This window comes from Somniosus microcephalus, chromosome 5 (genome assembly GCF_052327205.1).
Source record: "Somniosus microcephalus isolate GS21.2 chromosome 5, FLI_Smic_1.0, whole genome shotgun sequence".
NCBI classification, from domain to species: Eukaryota; Metazoa; Chordata; class Chondrichthyes; order Squaliformes; family Somniosidae; genus Somniosus; species Somniosus microcephalus.
The window spans coordinates 263003976-263020034 of record NC_140991.1 but is presented as its reverse complement, the minus strand read 5'-3'; the positions used below and the strand labels follow the sequence as shown (position 1 = coordinate 263020034).

General features: G+C 43.0%; 1 protein-coding gene across 4 annotated transcripts in view; it reads left to right on the top strand.

Moving 5' to 3' along the window:
- The first annotated feature begins 6112 nt into the window (after positions 1 to 6112).
- nup153 (nucleoporin 153) overlaps positions 6113 to 16059 on the top strand; it is a 70750-nt gene continuing 60803 nt past the window's right edge. For 3 of the 4 annotated variants that reach the window (XM_085988903.1, XM_085988902.1, XM_085988900.1), the window contains exon 1: positions 6114 to 6452. In XM_085988903.1, coding sequence (XP_085845029.1) covers positions 6366 to 6452 — 87 coding nt within the window. In that variant the 5' untranslated portion in view covers positions 6114 to 6365. Of the gene's footprint in view, positions 6453 to 16059 lie in introns of all 4 variants that reach the window. The other variant, XM_085988899.1, reaches the window with a different exon arrangement.

The window sequence follows — 16059 nt, the reverse complement described above, 5'->3', positions numbered from 1 at the left end:
TTTTTAAAGTAAGGGTGTAGTCAGGCAGGGAGAGAAAAGGGGTGGCTGTAACTGAGAGAAGCAGGAGGTTGTGGTTAACACATGGAAATAAACAGATTGCAGCCTCAGAGAGTATGATGGGATCTGGAAGTAATCTAGCAGGTTGCCATGCAGGACTTGGGTGCACTTTTACAGGCTTGGCAATATTTGGAGACCAAGGACTGGTAGCACTCTAAAAGGGCTGGGAATACTCAAAAGTTGTTGAACTGTGGCGCACACAACAGAATCTATGGCATGAAATCGATGGGGGGCATTTGGGTATGGGAGTACATGGGGATTTGGGAGTACTGAACGAGGTGGGATGTTGAAGCAGTGGGCTGGGAATAGATGGATTGTTAGAACAGTAGTGAGCCAGGAGGTTTGGGCCCTGTGGTGGTTATTGACAATTGTACTGCAGTTCATTGGTGCAATTCCTAGGCTTTGGATAGCCTTTTTAAAATGTGTGAATGTATATAAAATGTATGTGTGTATATGTTTGAGGCCTGAGAGTGTATTATGAAAACTTGTTTAAATGAGTAGAAAATGGGATAGGCAAATTCATGGGCAAGGTTAATTATTTTTGTTAATTGTATTTATTATGTAATAATTGTTTGTTATATAGTGGGGTAAGTAAGACACCAAATTGGGCACGGAAAGCAGTTTGAAAAATAAATGAGCTATTTGATTTGTTGCTTTTGTGCTAATTAGTTATTCATTGGTCACTTTTTCCTATCTATTTAGTGATAAGTTGGCTGAATCACTAAATTTCATTTTAAGCAACAACCACAGCCCTCGAGCAGGCTGGGCTGGCACATATACATCCCTCACTCACAATTGCGACTCCTAGTCCAAGCCCCCTGCTCACGCCTGTGCCTTGGCATTTGGATGCATCAGAAGGGTGCAAAATGGGTCGGGAGGGGGCGGAGATGCTGGGAAGGGGAATGAGTATGGTTCCACTTGCTGTCTAATGTGTTGAATCTGTCATAGTAAAGATGTAATTTTGTTACAAATACAAAATAACCTTAAAAAAAATGGACCTTCTGGCATTTACACACAGCAGGCAGGGAAGGAGCGGCAAGCAGTGTGAAATTACACCTGCAAATGCATTGACAAACATTAGGATGGCAACTTTTGGAGTCTCAGTGAGAAGAATGTAGTTGCAGCTGACAAAGATGCTCAAATCCTCCTTTGTGTGATTTTGATAGTAGCAATTGTATGTAACTTATCCACTGGCCCAAACCACAGCACTGTCAGCAAGACAGGTTCACAAACAACTTGGATTTGCGCACACACACAAAATGGACGATGAGTAACATTGTGACATGACAACAATTTTACATACATCAGCACTGCACTTAGAAATTATGTTAAATCAAACTTGTATCCTCTACGTTTAAGTAGGACAAATAATGTATTTCAACAGAAGATCATGTCAAAAAAAGGACCACACCAATTAATACTTATTTTACTGCTTCAATTACTTATAGCTCAGGCATTCAATTATATTATTTCCTCAACATAATTTTGGCTTTAGTTTTTAGTTTGACTGAATTTTTGTCTTTTTCATTGTTATTATTCATATTTAGGAGTATATTTAAAATGTTGGGCTTACCAAGTAGCAAAGAAAGAAAAGAAAGACTTGCATTTATATAGCATCTTTCACGACCACCGGACGTCTCAAAGCGCTTTAAAGCCAAAGAAGTACTTTTGAAGTGTAGTCACTGTTGTAATGTGGGAAACGCGGCAGCCAATTTGCACACAGCAAGTTCCCACAAACAGCAATATGACAATGACCAGATAATCTGTTTTTATTATGTTGGTTGAGTGATAAATATTGGCCAGGACACCGGGGATAACGCCCTGCTCTTCTTCGAAATAGTGCCATGGGATCTTTTACGTCCACCTGCGAGAGCAGACTGGGCCTCAGTTTAACAACTCATCCAAAAGACAGCACCTCTGACAGTGCAGCATTCCCTCAGCACTGCACTGGAATGTCAGCCTAGCTTTATGTGCTCAAGTCTCTGGAGTGGGACTTGAACCCACAACCTTCTGACTCCGAGGCAAGTGTGCTACCAACTGAGCCACAGCTGACACTTTTACAAACTTTATACAAGATCAGGCAGTAAAGAGAAGTAGAGCACATGCTGTAAAGCTTAGAATTAATTAGAAGATGACATATTTGCATTACAAATGCAATGTGAAGTGGTAGTACTGTATTTCTAATAGTCTATTGTTTTAGTACAAATAACCTGTGATATTCTTTCCTCTCCTAAAACAATAGACTGAGGAGAGGTACAGTACTGTTAATCTGATAATACAAATAGGATTCCAAACAGCTATCTATTTGAAACAAAAACAGGAAATGTTGGTAAAACTTAGCAAGTCAGGCAGCATCTAGGAACATAGGAACAGGAGTAGGCCATTTATCCCCTTGTGCCTGTTCTGCCATTTAATGAGATCATGGCTGACCTGTGACCTAACTCCATATACCCGCCTTTGCCCTATATCCCTTAAGTTAACAAATCCATCAATCTCACATTTAAAATGAATTGATCCAGCATCAATTGTCATTTGCGGAAGAGAGTTCTAAACTTCTACCACCCTTTGCGTGTAGAAGTGTTTCCTAACTTCATGCCTGGCTCTAATTTTTAGGCTATGTCCCCTGGTCCTAGACTCCCCAACCAGCAGAAACAAATCCACCCTATCTGTTCCCCTTAATATCTTGAAAATTGTGATTAAATCACCCCTTAATCTTCTAAATTCCGAAGAATACAACCCTAGTTTGTGTAATCTCTCCTTGTAAATTAACCCATGGAGTCCAGATATCATTCCAGTAAATCTACGCTGTACTCCCTCCAAGGCCAATCTATCCTTCCTCAGGTGTGGTGCCCAGAACTGAACACAGTACTCCAGGTGTGGTCTAACCAGGGCTTTCTATAGATGTAACATGACTTCTACCCCCTTGTATTCTCGATAAAAAGCCGAGCATTCCATTAGTCTTTTTGATTATTTTCTGTACCTGTCCATGACATTTCAATGATCTATGTACATAGACCCCCAAGTCTCTCTAGACCTCCACTGTTTCCAGCTTTTCATCATTTTGAAAGTACTCTGATCTATCCTTTTTTGGTCCAAAGTGGATGACCTCACACTTGCCTACATTGAAATTTGTTTGCCCATTCACTTAATCTATTAATATCTTTGTCATGTTATGCTTCCATCTGCACTGCCTACAATACTGACTATTTTTGTGTCATCGGCAAACTTGGATATGTGGCTCTCTATTCTATCACCTAATGTGAATAGTTGAGTCCCCAAATCAGATCCCTGTGGAACACCACTAGTCACATCCTGCCAAATTAGCGTACCTGCCCATTATCCCTACACTCTGTCTCCTGCCGTTCAGCCAATTACTTGCCCTCAATTCCATGAGCTTCAACTTTAGCCAACAGTGGTAGGGAAATTATTAGAAAAAATTCAGAGGGACAGAATTAGTCTCCACTTGGAGATGCAAGGATTAATCAAGGATAGTCAGCATGGCTTTGTCAGGGGGAGATCATGTCTAACCAATTTGATTGAATTTTTCGAGGAGGTGACTAGGTGTGTGGATGAGGGTAGTGCAGTTGATGTAGTCTACATGGACTTCAGTAAGGCTTTTGACAAAGTCCCACATGGGAGACTGGTCAAGAAGGTAAGAGCCCATGGGATCCAGGGCAATTTGTCACATTGGATCCAAAATTGGCTTAGTGGCAGGAGGCAAAGGGTGATGGTCGAAGGTTGTTTTTGTGACTGGAAGCCTGTGTCCCATGGTGTACCGCAGGGATCGGTGCTGGATCCCTTGCTGTTTGTAGTGTATATTAATGATTTAGATATGAATGTCAGAGGTATGATCAGTAAGTTCGCAGATGACATGAAAATTGGTGGAGTGGTAAATAGCGAGGAGGGAAGCCTCAGGCTACAGGACGATAGACGGGTTGGCCAGATGGGCAGAACAGTGGCAAATGGAATTTAACCCTGAAAAGTGTGGGGTGATGCATTTTGGGAGGACTAACAAGGCAAGGGAATACACAATGAATGGTAGGACCCTAGGAAGTACAGAGGATCAGAGGGACCTTGGTGTGCATGTACATAGATCCCTGAAGGCAGCAGAACAGGTAGATAAGGTGGTTAAGAAGGCATATGGGATACTTGCCTTCATTAGCTGAGGCATAGAATATAAGAGCAGGGAGGTTATGATGGAGCTGTACAAAATGCTAGTTAGGCCACAGCTGGAATACTGTGTGCAGTTCTGGTCACCACACTATAGGAAGGATGTGATTGCATTGAAGAGGGTGCAGAGGAGATTCACCAGGATGTTACCTGGGCTGGAGGGCTTCAGCTATGAGGAGAGACTGGACAGGCTGGGGTTGTTTTCCTTGGAGCAGAGAAGGCTGAGGGTGGACCTGATTGAGGTGTACAAAATTATGAGGGGGATAGACAGAAAGGAACTTTTCCCCTTAGTAGAAGGGTCAATAACCAAGGGGCATAGTTTCAAGGTAAGGAGCAGGAGGTTTAGAGGGGATTTGAGGAAAAACTTTTTCACCCAGAGGGTGGTTGGAATCTGGAACTCACTGCCTGAAAGGGTGGTAGAAGCAGGAACCCTCAACATTCAAGAAGCATTTAGATGAGCACTTGAAACACCATAGCATATAAGGCTACATACCAAGAGCTGGAAAATGGGATTAGAATAGTTAGGGCTTGATGGCCGGTACAGACACTATGGGCTGACGGGCCTCTTTCTGTGGTGTATAACTCTATGACTAACAGTCTCTTATGCGGGACTTTATCAAATGCCTTCTGGAAGTCCATAGACATTCCCCTGTCCACTACTTTAGTCACCTCTTCAAAACATTCAATCAGGTTTGTCAGGCATGATCTGGCTCTCTCTGATCAGCTGAAAATTTCAAGTATTCAGGCTAACTGCTACTGTTGTAGAGAGAATAGACAAGTTAATGTTTTGGTAAGTACCCTTCATCAGAACCGAGTGAACTCTTCTGTCGATAGCAAAATACTGCGGATGCTGGAAATCCGAAATAACAGAAAACGCTGGAAAAACTCAGCAGACCAGGGCAGCATCCGGGGAGAGAGAAACAGAGTTAACGTCTCAGGACGATGACCCTTCGTCAGAACTAGAAAAAAGCAGGAAAGGGAATAGATTTTAAAGCAGCTCTTCTGTCCGCAGCTGCTGCCTGACCTGTGTGTTCCCAACATTTTCTGTTTCAGTTTCAGATTGCCAGCATCTGCAGTATTTTGCTTTTCATAGGAATTTGAGATTAATGATTAGAACGCAATGATCACTGCAACCAAAGACAAATGTAAAAAAATTGCTGTAATCGCACAGGTCACTTAGCATCTGTAAAGAAAAAAAATAGAACTTTAATTTTATATAACGCATTTCACGACCTCAACATCCCAAAGCGCTTTGTAACCAGTAACTTTTTGAAGTGCTGTCAGTTGTTTCGTAAAATGACACAGGTAACGTTTGGACAGTGTTCTTCAGCAGAACCTAACATATTATACTCCCTCTATAGCTGCTCCTGTTGTGTTTCCAATACTTTCTGTTTTAGATTTGTAACTCTTTGCAGGTATTTCTTGGCTTTTAAAAAAAAACTTTGACATTTTAGTCTTGAAATATTTTGAATACCCGAATTATCGTTACAGTTAAACATACTTTTCAACGAGATGAACAGTCTCAATTTATTTTTGTATGGTTGTTAACTCCCACACACCCACAACACCGATGTGCGGAACAGTTCACTAATGAACCGTCAGTAGAGGCTTTTTAGCCGTCTGGTTACATTCGGTTCCGATAAGGTTGAACGGCTCACTGAGGCGTACAAGCTGAAAGTCCAGACACAAGCGTCGCAGAATGCGTTGCTCCACCGGCAGTGAGTTTTTGCCCAGAGCGTCCCCTCCTCAATCGGTGGTCATTTCATCTCCACGACTGGGGTGGGGGGGTCAACCAGCGCATGCGCCGTTCTTTCTTCCGCTCCCTTGATGCTTTGCGGAGCGTTTGTTAGGGCGAGCCAATGGAAGCGTCAGGTTGCAGGATGACGCGAGCTGGCGTAAGCTTGCTCTTGCGCGCACTTCGTGCGTTAAGGAAAAACCCCCAGAGGGAAGGCGCCTGCGCGCGCGGGTGACGGTATGTGAAGTGCGTGTTGAGGAGGTCAGAACGCGGAGTGAGCGTGACGTTAGAGCGTGGAAACCCCCCCCCCTCCCCCCCATCCCAATCCCCCATCCCCACCCCCCGGACACGGCTGCTAGGAGATAGAGAGGCGCGAGCGACTGGCAGCCCGACTGATTTAGACATGGCGGCGGCGACAGGAGGAGGTGGTGGTGGTAAAATCCGAAACAAGAGGCACCACATCATCAGCAAACCGTACGCGAAGAACCAGGTAAAGTCAAACGCAAGCGGCGGTTCGATGAATAAAGCGGCAGGCGCGAGGTCCGCCTTCGGCTGAGGCGGTGTGCACAAGCCGCGGCCTAGTGCTGGTTTCGGCGGCCTTAGCGGCGAGGAGTCGGGGATCGACCCGGGCCCGCCGGTGAAAACAGGCCAGAGGGAGACCAAAGAAGCGGTGATTCCTGTTGGATCCTCCCCAGGGTTTATTTCATTGTGTTTACTTATTATAAATGCTGTTGGTGCGCTTCCGGTGGCCCGGGCTGCATTATGATCGCTGGCGGTAAGAGCGGCTTTCTCTCTCTCTCTTTCACGGCTCTGAGCTTGTCTCCCTCCGCAATCGCCCGGTCCTGTTCTGACCCTCTCGGCGCAGGCCCTCGGTTCGTCCCCGTTTTTCAGTCTTTACAGCGTGCCGCCACGGGGGGTTTTGGCGCGGAGCTGGTCGATTTGCTCCTTCATAGAGGACCTTTCATAACGTTTCCATTAGCAGATTTTTTTTGCGGCCCCGCGATTTTTGTCTCTGCTCTCCTTAAATTTTAACCGATGTTTCCTCCTCTATGTTCGGGGGACCCAGCTGCGTCTTGACATGCGGACTTGGCGCACTGGCTGTATCTGGAGTACCAAATTGTCGCCAGTGGATTCCTTTTTAAATTAAAAATTTTACAGTGGATAAATCAACCAATTGAGCATTTTAATTTCTGGATTTTGGCCAATGCGTTGATCGTGGAATTTGTATTCGGTAAACTAGTCTTTAAATATTTATATACATTGTAAAAATATGCATGATTTTCATTTTTAAAATATTTTGATTGCATTATAGATCCCCTTTCTGCCCAAAAAAACCGTGGGATTGAAAATTTGTTACATGTCTAGTATTAAAGGTGCTCAGAAATTGATTTCCATAAAACTTCTTTACTTGACTTATTTCTGAATGGAACAGTTTAACAGAACTAAAAACAGAAAATGCTGGAAATACTCAGCAGGTCAGGCAGCATCCGTGGAGATAGAAAGAGTTAACGTTTTAGGTCGATGACCCTTCGTAGTTTAACAGAATAGTTGCTCTTCTGTCCTATATTTTTGAGAATGGTGGCCTTGGATTGCTTATAAAAGTGGAAGAGGTACAAAATAATATTAGGCTCTAATATATGCTTATGTTAACCTAAGGTTTTATCCCAGAGCCCTTCTGGACTCAGATGTTACAGCCACATTAACATTTTTGATGTCCAGAAAGAATTTCATTTGTTTGACTTAAAAGCAATATGTACATTTATCTATCTATTTATATATGTAACGGGTTTGCGTGTGCTACACTTGTACGGTGTGTAGCTATGTACAACTTTGAGGATTAGGGTTACTTTTGCTGCATACACAGTCTACACAGTTAAGCCTCACCTTTACCTTTCGTTATAGGCCCACCACCTCTGTCTTTGTTGTTGCCATCCACTCTTTCACTTTTTCCCCTTTGTTTATCCTTTTTGATTTTTGGTAGACCAACCATTGACTGTTTGTACTGGTACTCTGCAAATTCTTTGTGCAGGTACAGACCTACAGATCTTAAAATTATGCTTGCAAGTAACCATAAAACTTCAACCAAGTAAAACATCCCACGTGCTTCACAGGAGCATTATCCGATCAAATTTGACACCGTCACATTAGGAGATATTAGTACAGGTGACTAAAAGCTTGATCAGAGGTAGGTTTTCAGGAGCGCCTGAGAGGCAGAGAAGTTTATGGAGGGACTTCCAGAGCTTGGGCCTAGACAGCTGAAGGCATGGCCGCCAATGGCAGGGTGAAGGAAATTAGGAATGCACAAGGCCCATAAAATTCAAGCCCTACGTGAAAGGGACTACCCTTGCTTGTTTCTACTCTTACCTATACGATCATAGCCAGAATATCTTCAGCAAATGCTTCACTTCCCGCACCATTACACCGTGGTCCACTGAGGATCTATCTGTGGCTACCTCCTTTTTCTTATCTGCATGCTGCCCCTTGGTGACATCGTTCACCGATTATGGGGTCAGCTCTACCTCTCCAACGCCTTTCTCGACCATTTTACTGCCTCTGTGTTGCCAGACTGCTTGACCTGGACGAGCCGCAACTTCCTCCAACTAACTTTTGGTAAGACTGAAGCCATCGTCTTGGGCCCCAGTTCAAACTTGATCCCCAGGCTTCGATTCCATTTCCCATCTACTGGCTGGGTCGGACTGATGGCAACCTCGGCATCCTTTTCGACCCTGAGCTGAGATTCTGACTCCATACTTCTCCATCACAAAGACAGCCTACTTCCACCTCTGTAATATTGCCTGTCCCGATGTCAGCATATCTGCTGCTGAAACTCATCCATGACTTTGTCACCTCTATTCCAATCCTCTCAAGTCTGCCTCTCATCCTCCGCCCTCTGTAAATGTCGGCTCATCCAAAACTGCCTTCCGTATCCTATCCTGTACTAAGTTCCTGTCGCCCATCATGCCTGTCCTTGCTGACCTACATTGGCTCCTTATCTTAAAATACCTCCAAATTTAAAAATCTCATTTCTAAATCCCTTTATAGCCTCACTCCTTGTCTCTAACCTCCTCCAGCCCTACAATCTCCCTCATCCACTTAGGCTCTCCAGTCCTCTGCACCGGCTTCTTGTGCATACCCCCTCACTGTGCCACCATTGGTGGTTGTGTCTTCAGCTGTCGAGGCCCCTAGCCCTACCGTAAACATTTCCACACACCTCCCTCTTTTTAAGACTCTGCTTAAACCTCTTCCGCCAAGCTTTTAGTCACTTCCTCTTAATATCTGCTTCTTTGGCTTAGGTTAATTTTTGCCTTGCAATGTTTTTTCGATGTTAAAAAACGCTGTATAAGTGCAGGTTGTTGATTTTTCTGCATTACAGGTGATACTTTCATTGAGTAACAGGTTCATCTTGGCTCATCCCTCCATAAGGACTTTCCAGTCTCACCATTACAGCATGCAGTTGTTTAATGCCTTACCTGGAAGTCTATTCCATGTCTTCATCACTTTGTGAACATCATTCCTAAATTGGCTTTACGAGTTTGAGCCTGTGTCCTGTTCTATTGTCACAGTTTAGTTTGAACTGATGCTCTGGATTGGCTTTTCTACGCTATTCGCTATATACTCATGTAGGTTCACCTCTCAGTCTCGGTTGAATGGGGATTACGTGACACCAAGCATGGGTTTTAAAAGCCCAGGCATTTTAGGACAGGATAGACTGAAGAAGGTAAAGAAAGCCACAAATTCAAGTTTGGGGAAATGCAGAGTTAAAGTAAGAGATGGTGTAATAAGTCTAACAGAGGATGCAGGGAGGAAGAAAAGCATGTCGGACAACTTACTTGGCATTCGGAAGAAATGAGAAGAGCACTCGATGACCAGCGACCGTATTAATTGTGTTGTCACTGGGACTTTGAACAGTATAACGCTGACAGTGTCAAGTTTCCATGCATCGTTTAACAAATCTGGTGACATTAGTACCTTTTTAAAAAAAATGAAGGCTATGACGGTGGTTAGAGATGTGAGAAACAAAGCTGTTCATTATAAAGAAGGTTTGGAGCAGTTGATTTTAACCAGTTTGGCAGTCTTTCTCAAGTGACTCTTACTAAAAGCACTATTTGAGAGTGCTGTTTTTAATGTTGGTAAAACGGTCTTTTTAAAAACAAGTGCATAAGCACATCAATTAAAATTGAAGCCCTTCTTGAGACTTATCCAATCACGAACAAGAGAAATGTCTACTTACTGACTTAAAGATGAAGAAGAAATCTGTTGCATTGTCCATGGACCTATCGCAAAAGAACAAAACCCAAAGCAGTATACATTTTGAACTTTTTAGATGATTAATGGGTAATTTTAAAAACATGAAATAAATAAAAACTGAACCGTTCTACTTTGCCCACAAAAAACATTTTGAGTCATATTTGTTCAGGGAGTGCAAGAGCGGTGTTGAAGCCCACCCCTTGTCCCATTGTGGGACTTTATGAATAGAAAATTACTAATGTGGATGCATCACGCTTAGGAAATTTCCACTGGCTTTTTTGAGATTCTAGAGTGCTGTTGAGTTTTCTGTCTTATTTAGATCTGTTCTTTGGGCCCTTGTAGTACTTTCATCAGGGTGCATTTAATTTTTTAAAACTCGTTCATGGGATCTGGGCGTCACTGGCATGGCCAGCATTTATCGCCTATCCCTAATTGCTTTCAAGAAGGTGGTGGTGAGCCGCCTTCTTGAACCACTGCAATCCGTGTGGTGAAGGTGCTTCCACAGTGCTGTTAGGGAGGGAGTTCCAGGATTTTGACCCAGCGACGATGAAGGAACGGCGATATATGTCCCAAGTCAGGATGGTGTGTGACTTGGAGGGGAACTTGGAGGTGATGGTGTTCCCATGCACCTGCTGCCCTTGTCCTCCTAGGTGGTAGAGATTGCGGGTTTGAAAGGTGCTGCTGAAGAAGCCTTGGCGAGTTAATAATTGGAGCACTGAGGATACTTGTCTAGTTGGGCAACCCAACTCATTTTTAAAGTAGCTGCATAATCTGATGCATATCTGATGGGTACATGTCCTCTTTCACCTAATGTGACGATGTGATTGAAATTTCTTTTGCAGAATTTTTGTGCTCATTAAGGTAAACAATTGTGGAGCTGGGAAATGGCACACTTATCCATGTTTGACACCCAGCGACAGCATTGAACTCTCTAGATCAGGCGTTGCACGGAGCAGATACAGAACTGATTTTTCTTGAGTTTGTTCTAGCATTGTGCTTTAAAGGAATCTCAAATGTCTTTTTGGAATGGATGGTGGACAATCTTTTAGTGTTTCACAGACATTTTTTGGGTTTTATTTCAGCTATGAAACCATAGCAGAATCTGTCTTGTATCTAGTGTATCAGAATGAGAAGTGAAATGATCAGCGATTCTGAATCTTATTTGCTGCAGTTAAGGCTAGCATGGTGATAGCACTGAAATTTGTTTCTTGCCCTGATGTTTCAAAATGTTGCATACCATGGATTGTATTTTGAGACTTGTTAAAGGATCTTTTGTGAACAGACATGTTAACTGGGAACAGATTCTCCAGCATTTTTGTGCCTATTTTTTAGAACTTGCTTTTGCACCACTTTGACCACTACATGTTCCTTAGTCAAAAGGGTGAGCTAAAGTAGCCTTTGCATTTGTGACGTTGCAAATGTAAACCTGTGCCTTGCCACTTTGGCCCAGTGCATTAGTACACCAAATGTGCTGCACTACTGATTTCGTACAAATATCCATCATTTTACAAAATCTGACAACTCAACTCACCGTACATGTGTGCATAGTATGGGTAAACACAAAAGGGCCATCTAGGTATTTGAAAAAAATAATGGTCCCTTTTTAAAAGAGGAATTGTATTCAGTTAAAATGCCTCAGTACTAAATACCAAGACCATTGTGCACTTACTTGTATATCTTAATATTTTGAATCTAGTCAGCCATTTAGTGTAGAAACTTGTATGGATTAATTCACTTGAAGTTGCAATTGGCACTTTGAAGGTAAACACTAAAGCAAGAGAGGAATGAGATGTGGTTAGGTATAGATACCACTAGTGTGATGCTGTAGTAAGGCAGTTGCCCTTCACCATTGCCCTGACAGCTGTGATGACATTTTCTCTTGGAGCAAAATAGTTTCCTCGATATATTAGAATTAGTCAAATTGCACAACCTATCACAAATTATTGTGAGGCTCTTGGTTCTGGGATTATTTATATTCATGGGTACTTGATTTTGCTTCCTGAACTTTGCGTGTTCCACTTTGTTTTGTGTTGTATAGGGCTGTCGCTCATGAACACAAAGTGCTAAGCTTCCATAGCCTGTTGAATGATGCCTGGGAGTTTTTGATGACACCTGTAAAGAACAGCACAGCAACATTCATAATTATTGGAGGTTGTCATGCTGTTCTTCCAATGGGAACAAACGTAGCTCGAAGTATTGACTTTCTCTTCAACAGTACTTGTCAGTCACCGACTGGGTTGTTCATGTGAAAGATTAAAATGTAAAACTCAAATCAGGGAGCTGCTTATCATACAGTTTGTTGCAACCATTTCACATGGGCACTTTGGCATACTCTTTATACTGCACATGGTGATGTCACCTCCACCAAGGATTTTTCATTTTTATGGTTTTGGTGAAGCCAAGTTTATTGTTTTGTTTTGGGGCACCTTGCCTTCAGAAGAATATTGATGCATTGGAGAGGATTTACAGAAGAACAAGAAGAATGATGGTGGGAGTTGGGGATTTATGTTATGAAGAAAGAGACTTAAAACTACAGTTTTCTTTAGATAAAGCTTAAGCTGAGATACAATCCATGTTTTTAAAACTGGAGTGGACAATATAGATGCAAGCAGTGCACAACTTCAGGATATGAACATAAAACTAAAGAGCCTCAAGCATAACCTGGAATCAATTTTCTTCCCCCCCCCCCCCCCCACCCCCAAACACACATGTGTTGTGTGGAATTAACTTCTAGATAAATGCGTTGATTAAAAGAGAACTAGATGAGTATCTTATTAGGAAATAAGAACATAAGAAATAGGAGCAGGAGTAGGCCAATTGGCCCCTCGAGCCTGCTCCGCCATTCAATAAGATCATGGCTGATCTGATCCTAACCGCCAATCCACTATCCCAGAACCATCTCCTGAATCTAACAGAATTAGACACACGAAATAGGAGCAGGATCAGGCTACACGGCCCCTGGGCCCGCTCTGCTACCCACAGGGCCATGACCGATCCGAACCTAGACTCATGTCCAAATTCCTGCCCGCTCCCCGTAACCCTTAATTCCCTTTACTTCTAGGAAACTGTCTATTTCTGTTTTAAATTTATGTAATGATGTAGCTTCTACAGCTTTTTGGGGCAGCATATTCCATGGACCTACCACCCTCTGAGTGAAGTAGTTCCTCCTCATCTCAGTTTTGAAAGAGCAGCCCCTTATTCTAAGACTATGCCCCCTAGTTCTAGTTTCACCCATCATCGGGAACATCCTCCCCGCATCCACCCGATCCAACCCCTTCACAATCTTATATGTTTCAATAAGATCGCCTCTCATTCTTCTGAACTCCAATGAGTAGAGTCCCAATCTACTCAACCTCTCCTCATATGTCCATCCCCTCATCCCCGGGATTAACCGAGTGAACCTTCTTTGTACTGAATTAAGTTCTGCAAACATAAGTACAAATATTATTGAATGTGGTTTGAAATATCGTTCCTGAGACTCTGGAACCATGCGATGTCATGGCAAAGGAAGCAGTTAGTCCAGCATATATGATTTTGAGAGTAGATTAATCTTAAAATTGCTTGATTTGTCTGTTTTGTGGGGGAGGGGAGACAGAAAGCAAGTTTGCAGAACTTCTCGGGAGATTAGGTGGGTTGGATGAATTCTATTATACAAAGGGTTGCACTTGGACTTGTGTTCTTGTGTTAATTTTTCTTTCGTCTTCTATCTGCTGTGTGCATGGACTTCCAATTTTGTATATATGGACTTTCAAAAGGTGTTTGATAAAGCAGGGGTTCTCAACCTTTCTGCTTCTGAGGCCCCCCTCCTATGTTACAAAAATTCCACGGACCCCCTGTAACATAACACAGGTATTTTTTCTGTCTAAAATGTAGTTATACAATTAAACATATATATTTATTATTTTTGTTTTACTTAATATGAAACTTGTTGCTGGCGCTGAGCAACAATTCTCAATTCCAATGCTGGAAACACTCAGCTTCTGTGGGGAGAGAAAACCAGAGTGAACGTTTCGGGTCGATGACCGTTCATCAGAACTGGTCATTGACCTGAAACATTAACTCCATTTCTCTCTCCACCTGCTGAGTGTTTTCCAACATTTTCTGTTTTTAATTTCACATTTCCAGCATCCGCAGTATTTTACTTGCTTGTATGTGGGAAAGGCTATACATGAGAACTTTACAGATGAAAATCAAAAAAGCAACATCTACATTGTGGAAGGGGGATAAAATTATAAAATGATGCAACTAAGACCTGTGAATCGCATGCATTAGGAGTGAGTCACTCATGTTGGTCTAACCATGTGGGTGCCACTGATGATTAAACACTACTTCATGTATTGAGAGGGGCTGTAATCCGCCTCACTCCTTGATGATAAACCTGACGCCTACCATTGCACCGAATCCTTTCCAACCGTTCATTCCCTGCCGCGAGTGTGGCCCATTCGCCTGCGGATCAAAGCGCCGGGTACCGAAGAGCATGACGTCGTCCCATCCCGAACTTAAGCGTAGCATAGAACCGTTTCAGTTGAGGCCTGCCTCACTTGTCTTAGCTGCTCCTTCACGGGCTGCTGTCCAGCTCTGGTGCTGCTAACGTGTGTACAGGCCGCAAAAGCGGACAAACATCAGTGGTGCCGCTGTTGTTGCATTTACCACATCGCATGTGTGGTCTAGGCCGAGGGGATGAAGGCCAAAAAAAAAGTCAGCTGAACAGTTGGATTTTACCAGCAGTGATGCCGGAAGTGGAGGATAAATTGCTGTTTGGATGTTCAAAGTGGCATTGTGCAGGTACGGTATTTTTGGCAGACCCCCGAAACCGTCTTACGGGCCCCTGGTTGAGAACCCCTGTGATAAAGTACCACCAAATAGACTTGTTAGCAAAATTCAAGCCCGTGGGATTCAAGGTGTAGTGGCCTTGTGGATACAATAGATAGAAGGTAGAGTAGTGGTTAATGGTTGTTTTTCAGACTCCAGGGATGTATACAATGGTGTCTCCCAGGGGTCGGTATTGGGACCACTGATGTCAAAGTTTGCAGATGACACAACTTGGAAATGCAGTGAACAGTGATGGTGGTAGTATCAGACTTCAGGAGGACATGGACAGACTGGTGAAATGGGCAGGCACATGGCAGGTGCAATTTTACACAGAGAAGTGTGAAGTGATGCATTTTGGTAGGAAGACTGAGTGGAGGCAATATAAACTAAATGGGACAATTTTAAAGGGGGTGCAGGAACAGAGACACCTGGGAGTGTATGTACACAAATCTTTGAAGATGGCAGGATAAGTTGAGAAGGCTTTTTAAAGAAGTATACGAGATCTTTGGTTTTATAAATAGAGTAGAAAAGCAAAGAGGTTATACTAAACCTTTCTAAATCACTGGTTATGCCCCAGCTGGAGTATTGTGTCCAAATCTGGGCACCATAGTTTAGGAAGGATGTCATGGCTTTAGAGGGGGTGCAGAGGAGATTTGATAGAATGGTACCAGGGCTACAGGACTCCAGTTATTTAGAGAAGCTGGGTTCTCTTTAGAGCAGGAAGGTTAAAGGAAGATTTAATAGTGGTGTTCAAAATCATGAAGGGTTTTGATTAAGCAAATAAGGAGAAACTGTTTCCAGTGGCAGGAGGGTCAGTAACTTGAGGACACCGATTTAAGCTAATTGGCAGAAGAACCAGAGGTGAGATGAGGATAATATTTTTACAGAGCGAGTTGTTATGATCTGGAATTTACTGTCTGAAAGGATGGTGGAAGCAGATTCGATAATGGCTTTCAATGGGGAATTAGATAAATACTTGTAGGGGGAAAATTTGCAGGGCTATGGGAAAAGTGCAAGAGAGTGACGTTAATTGGGTA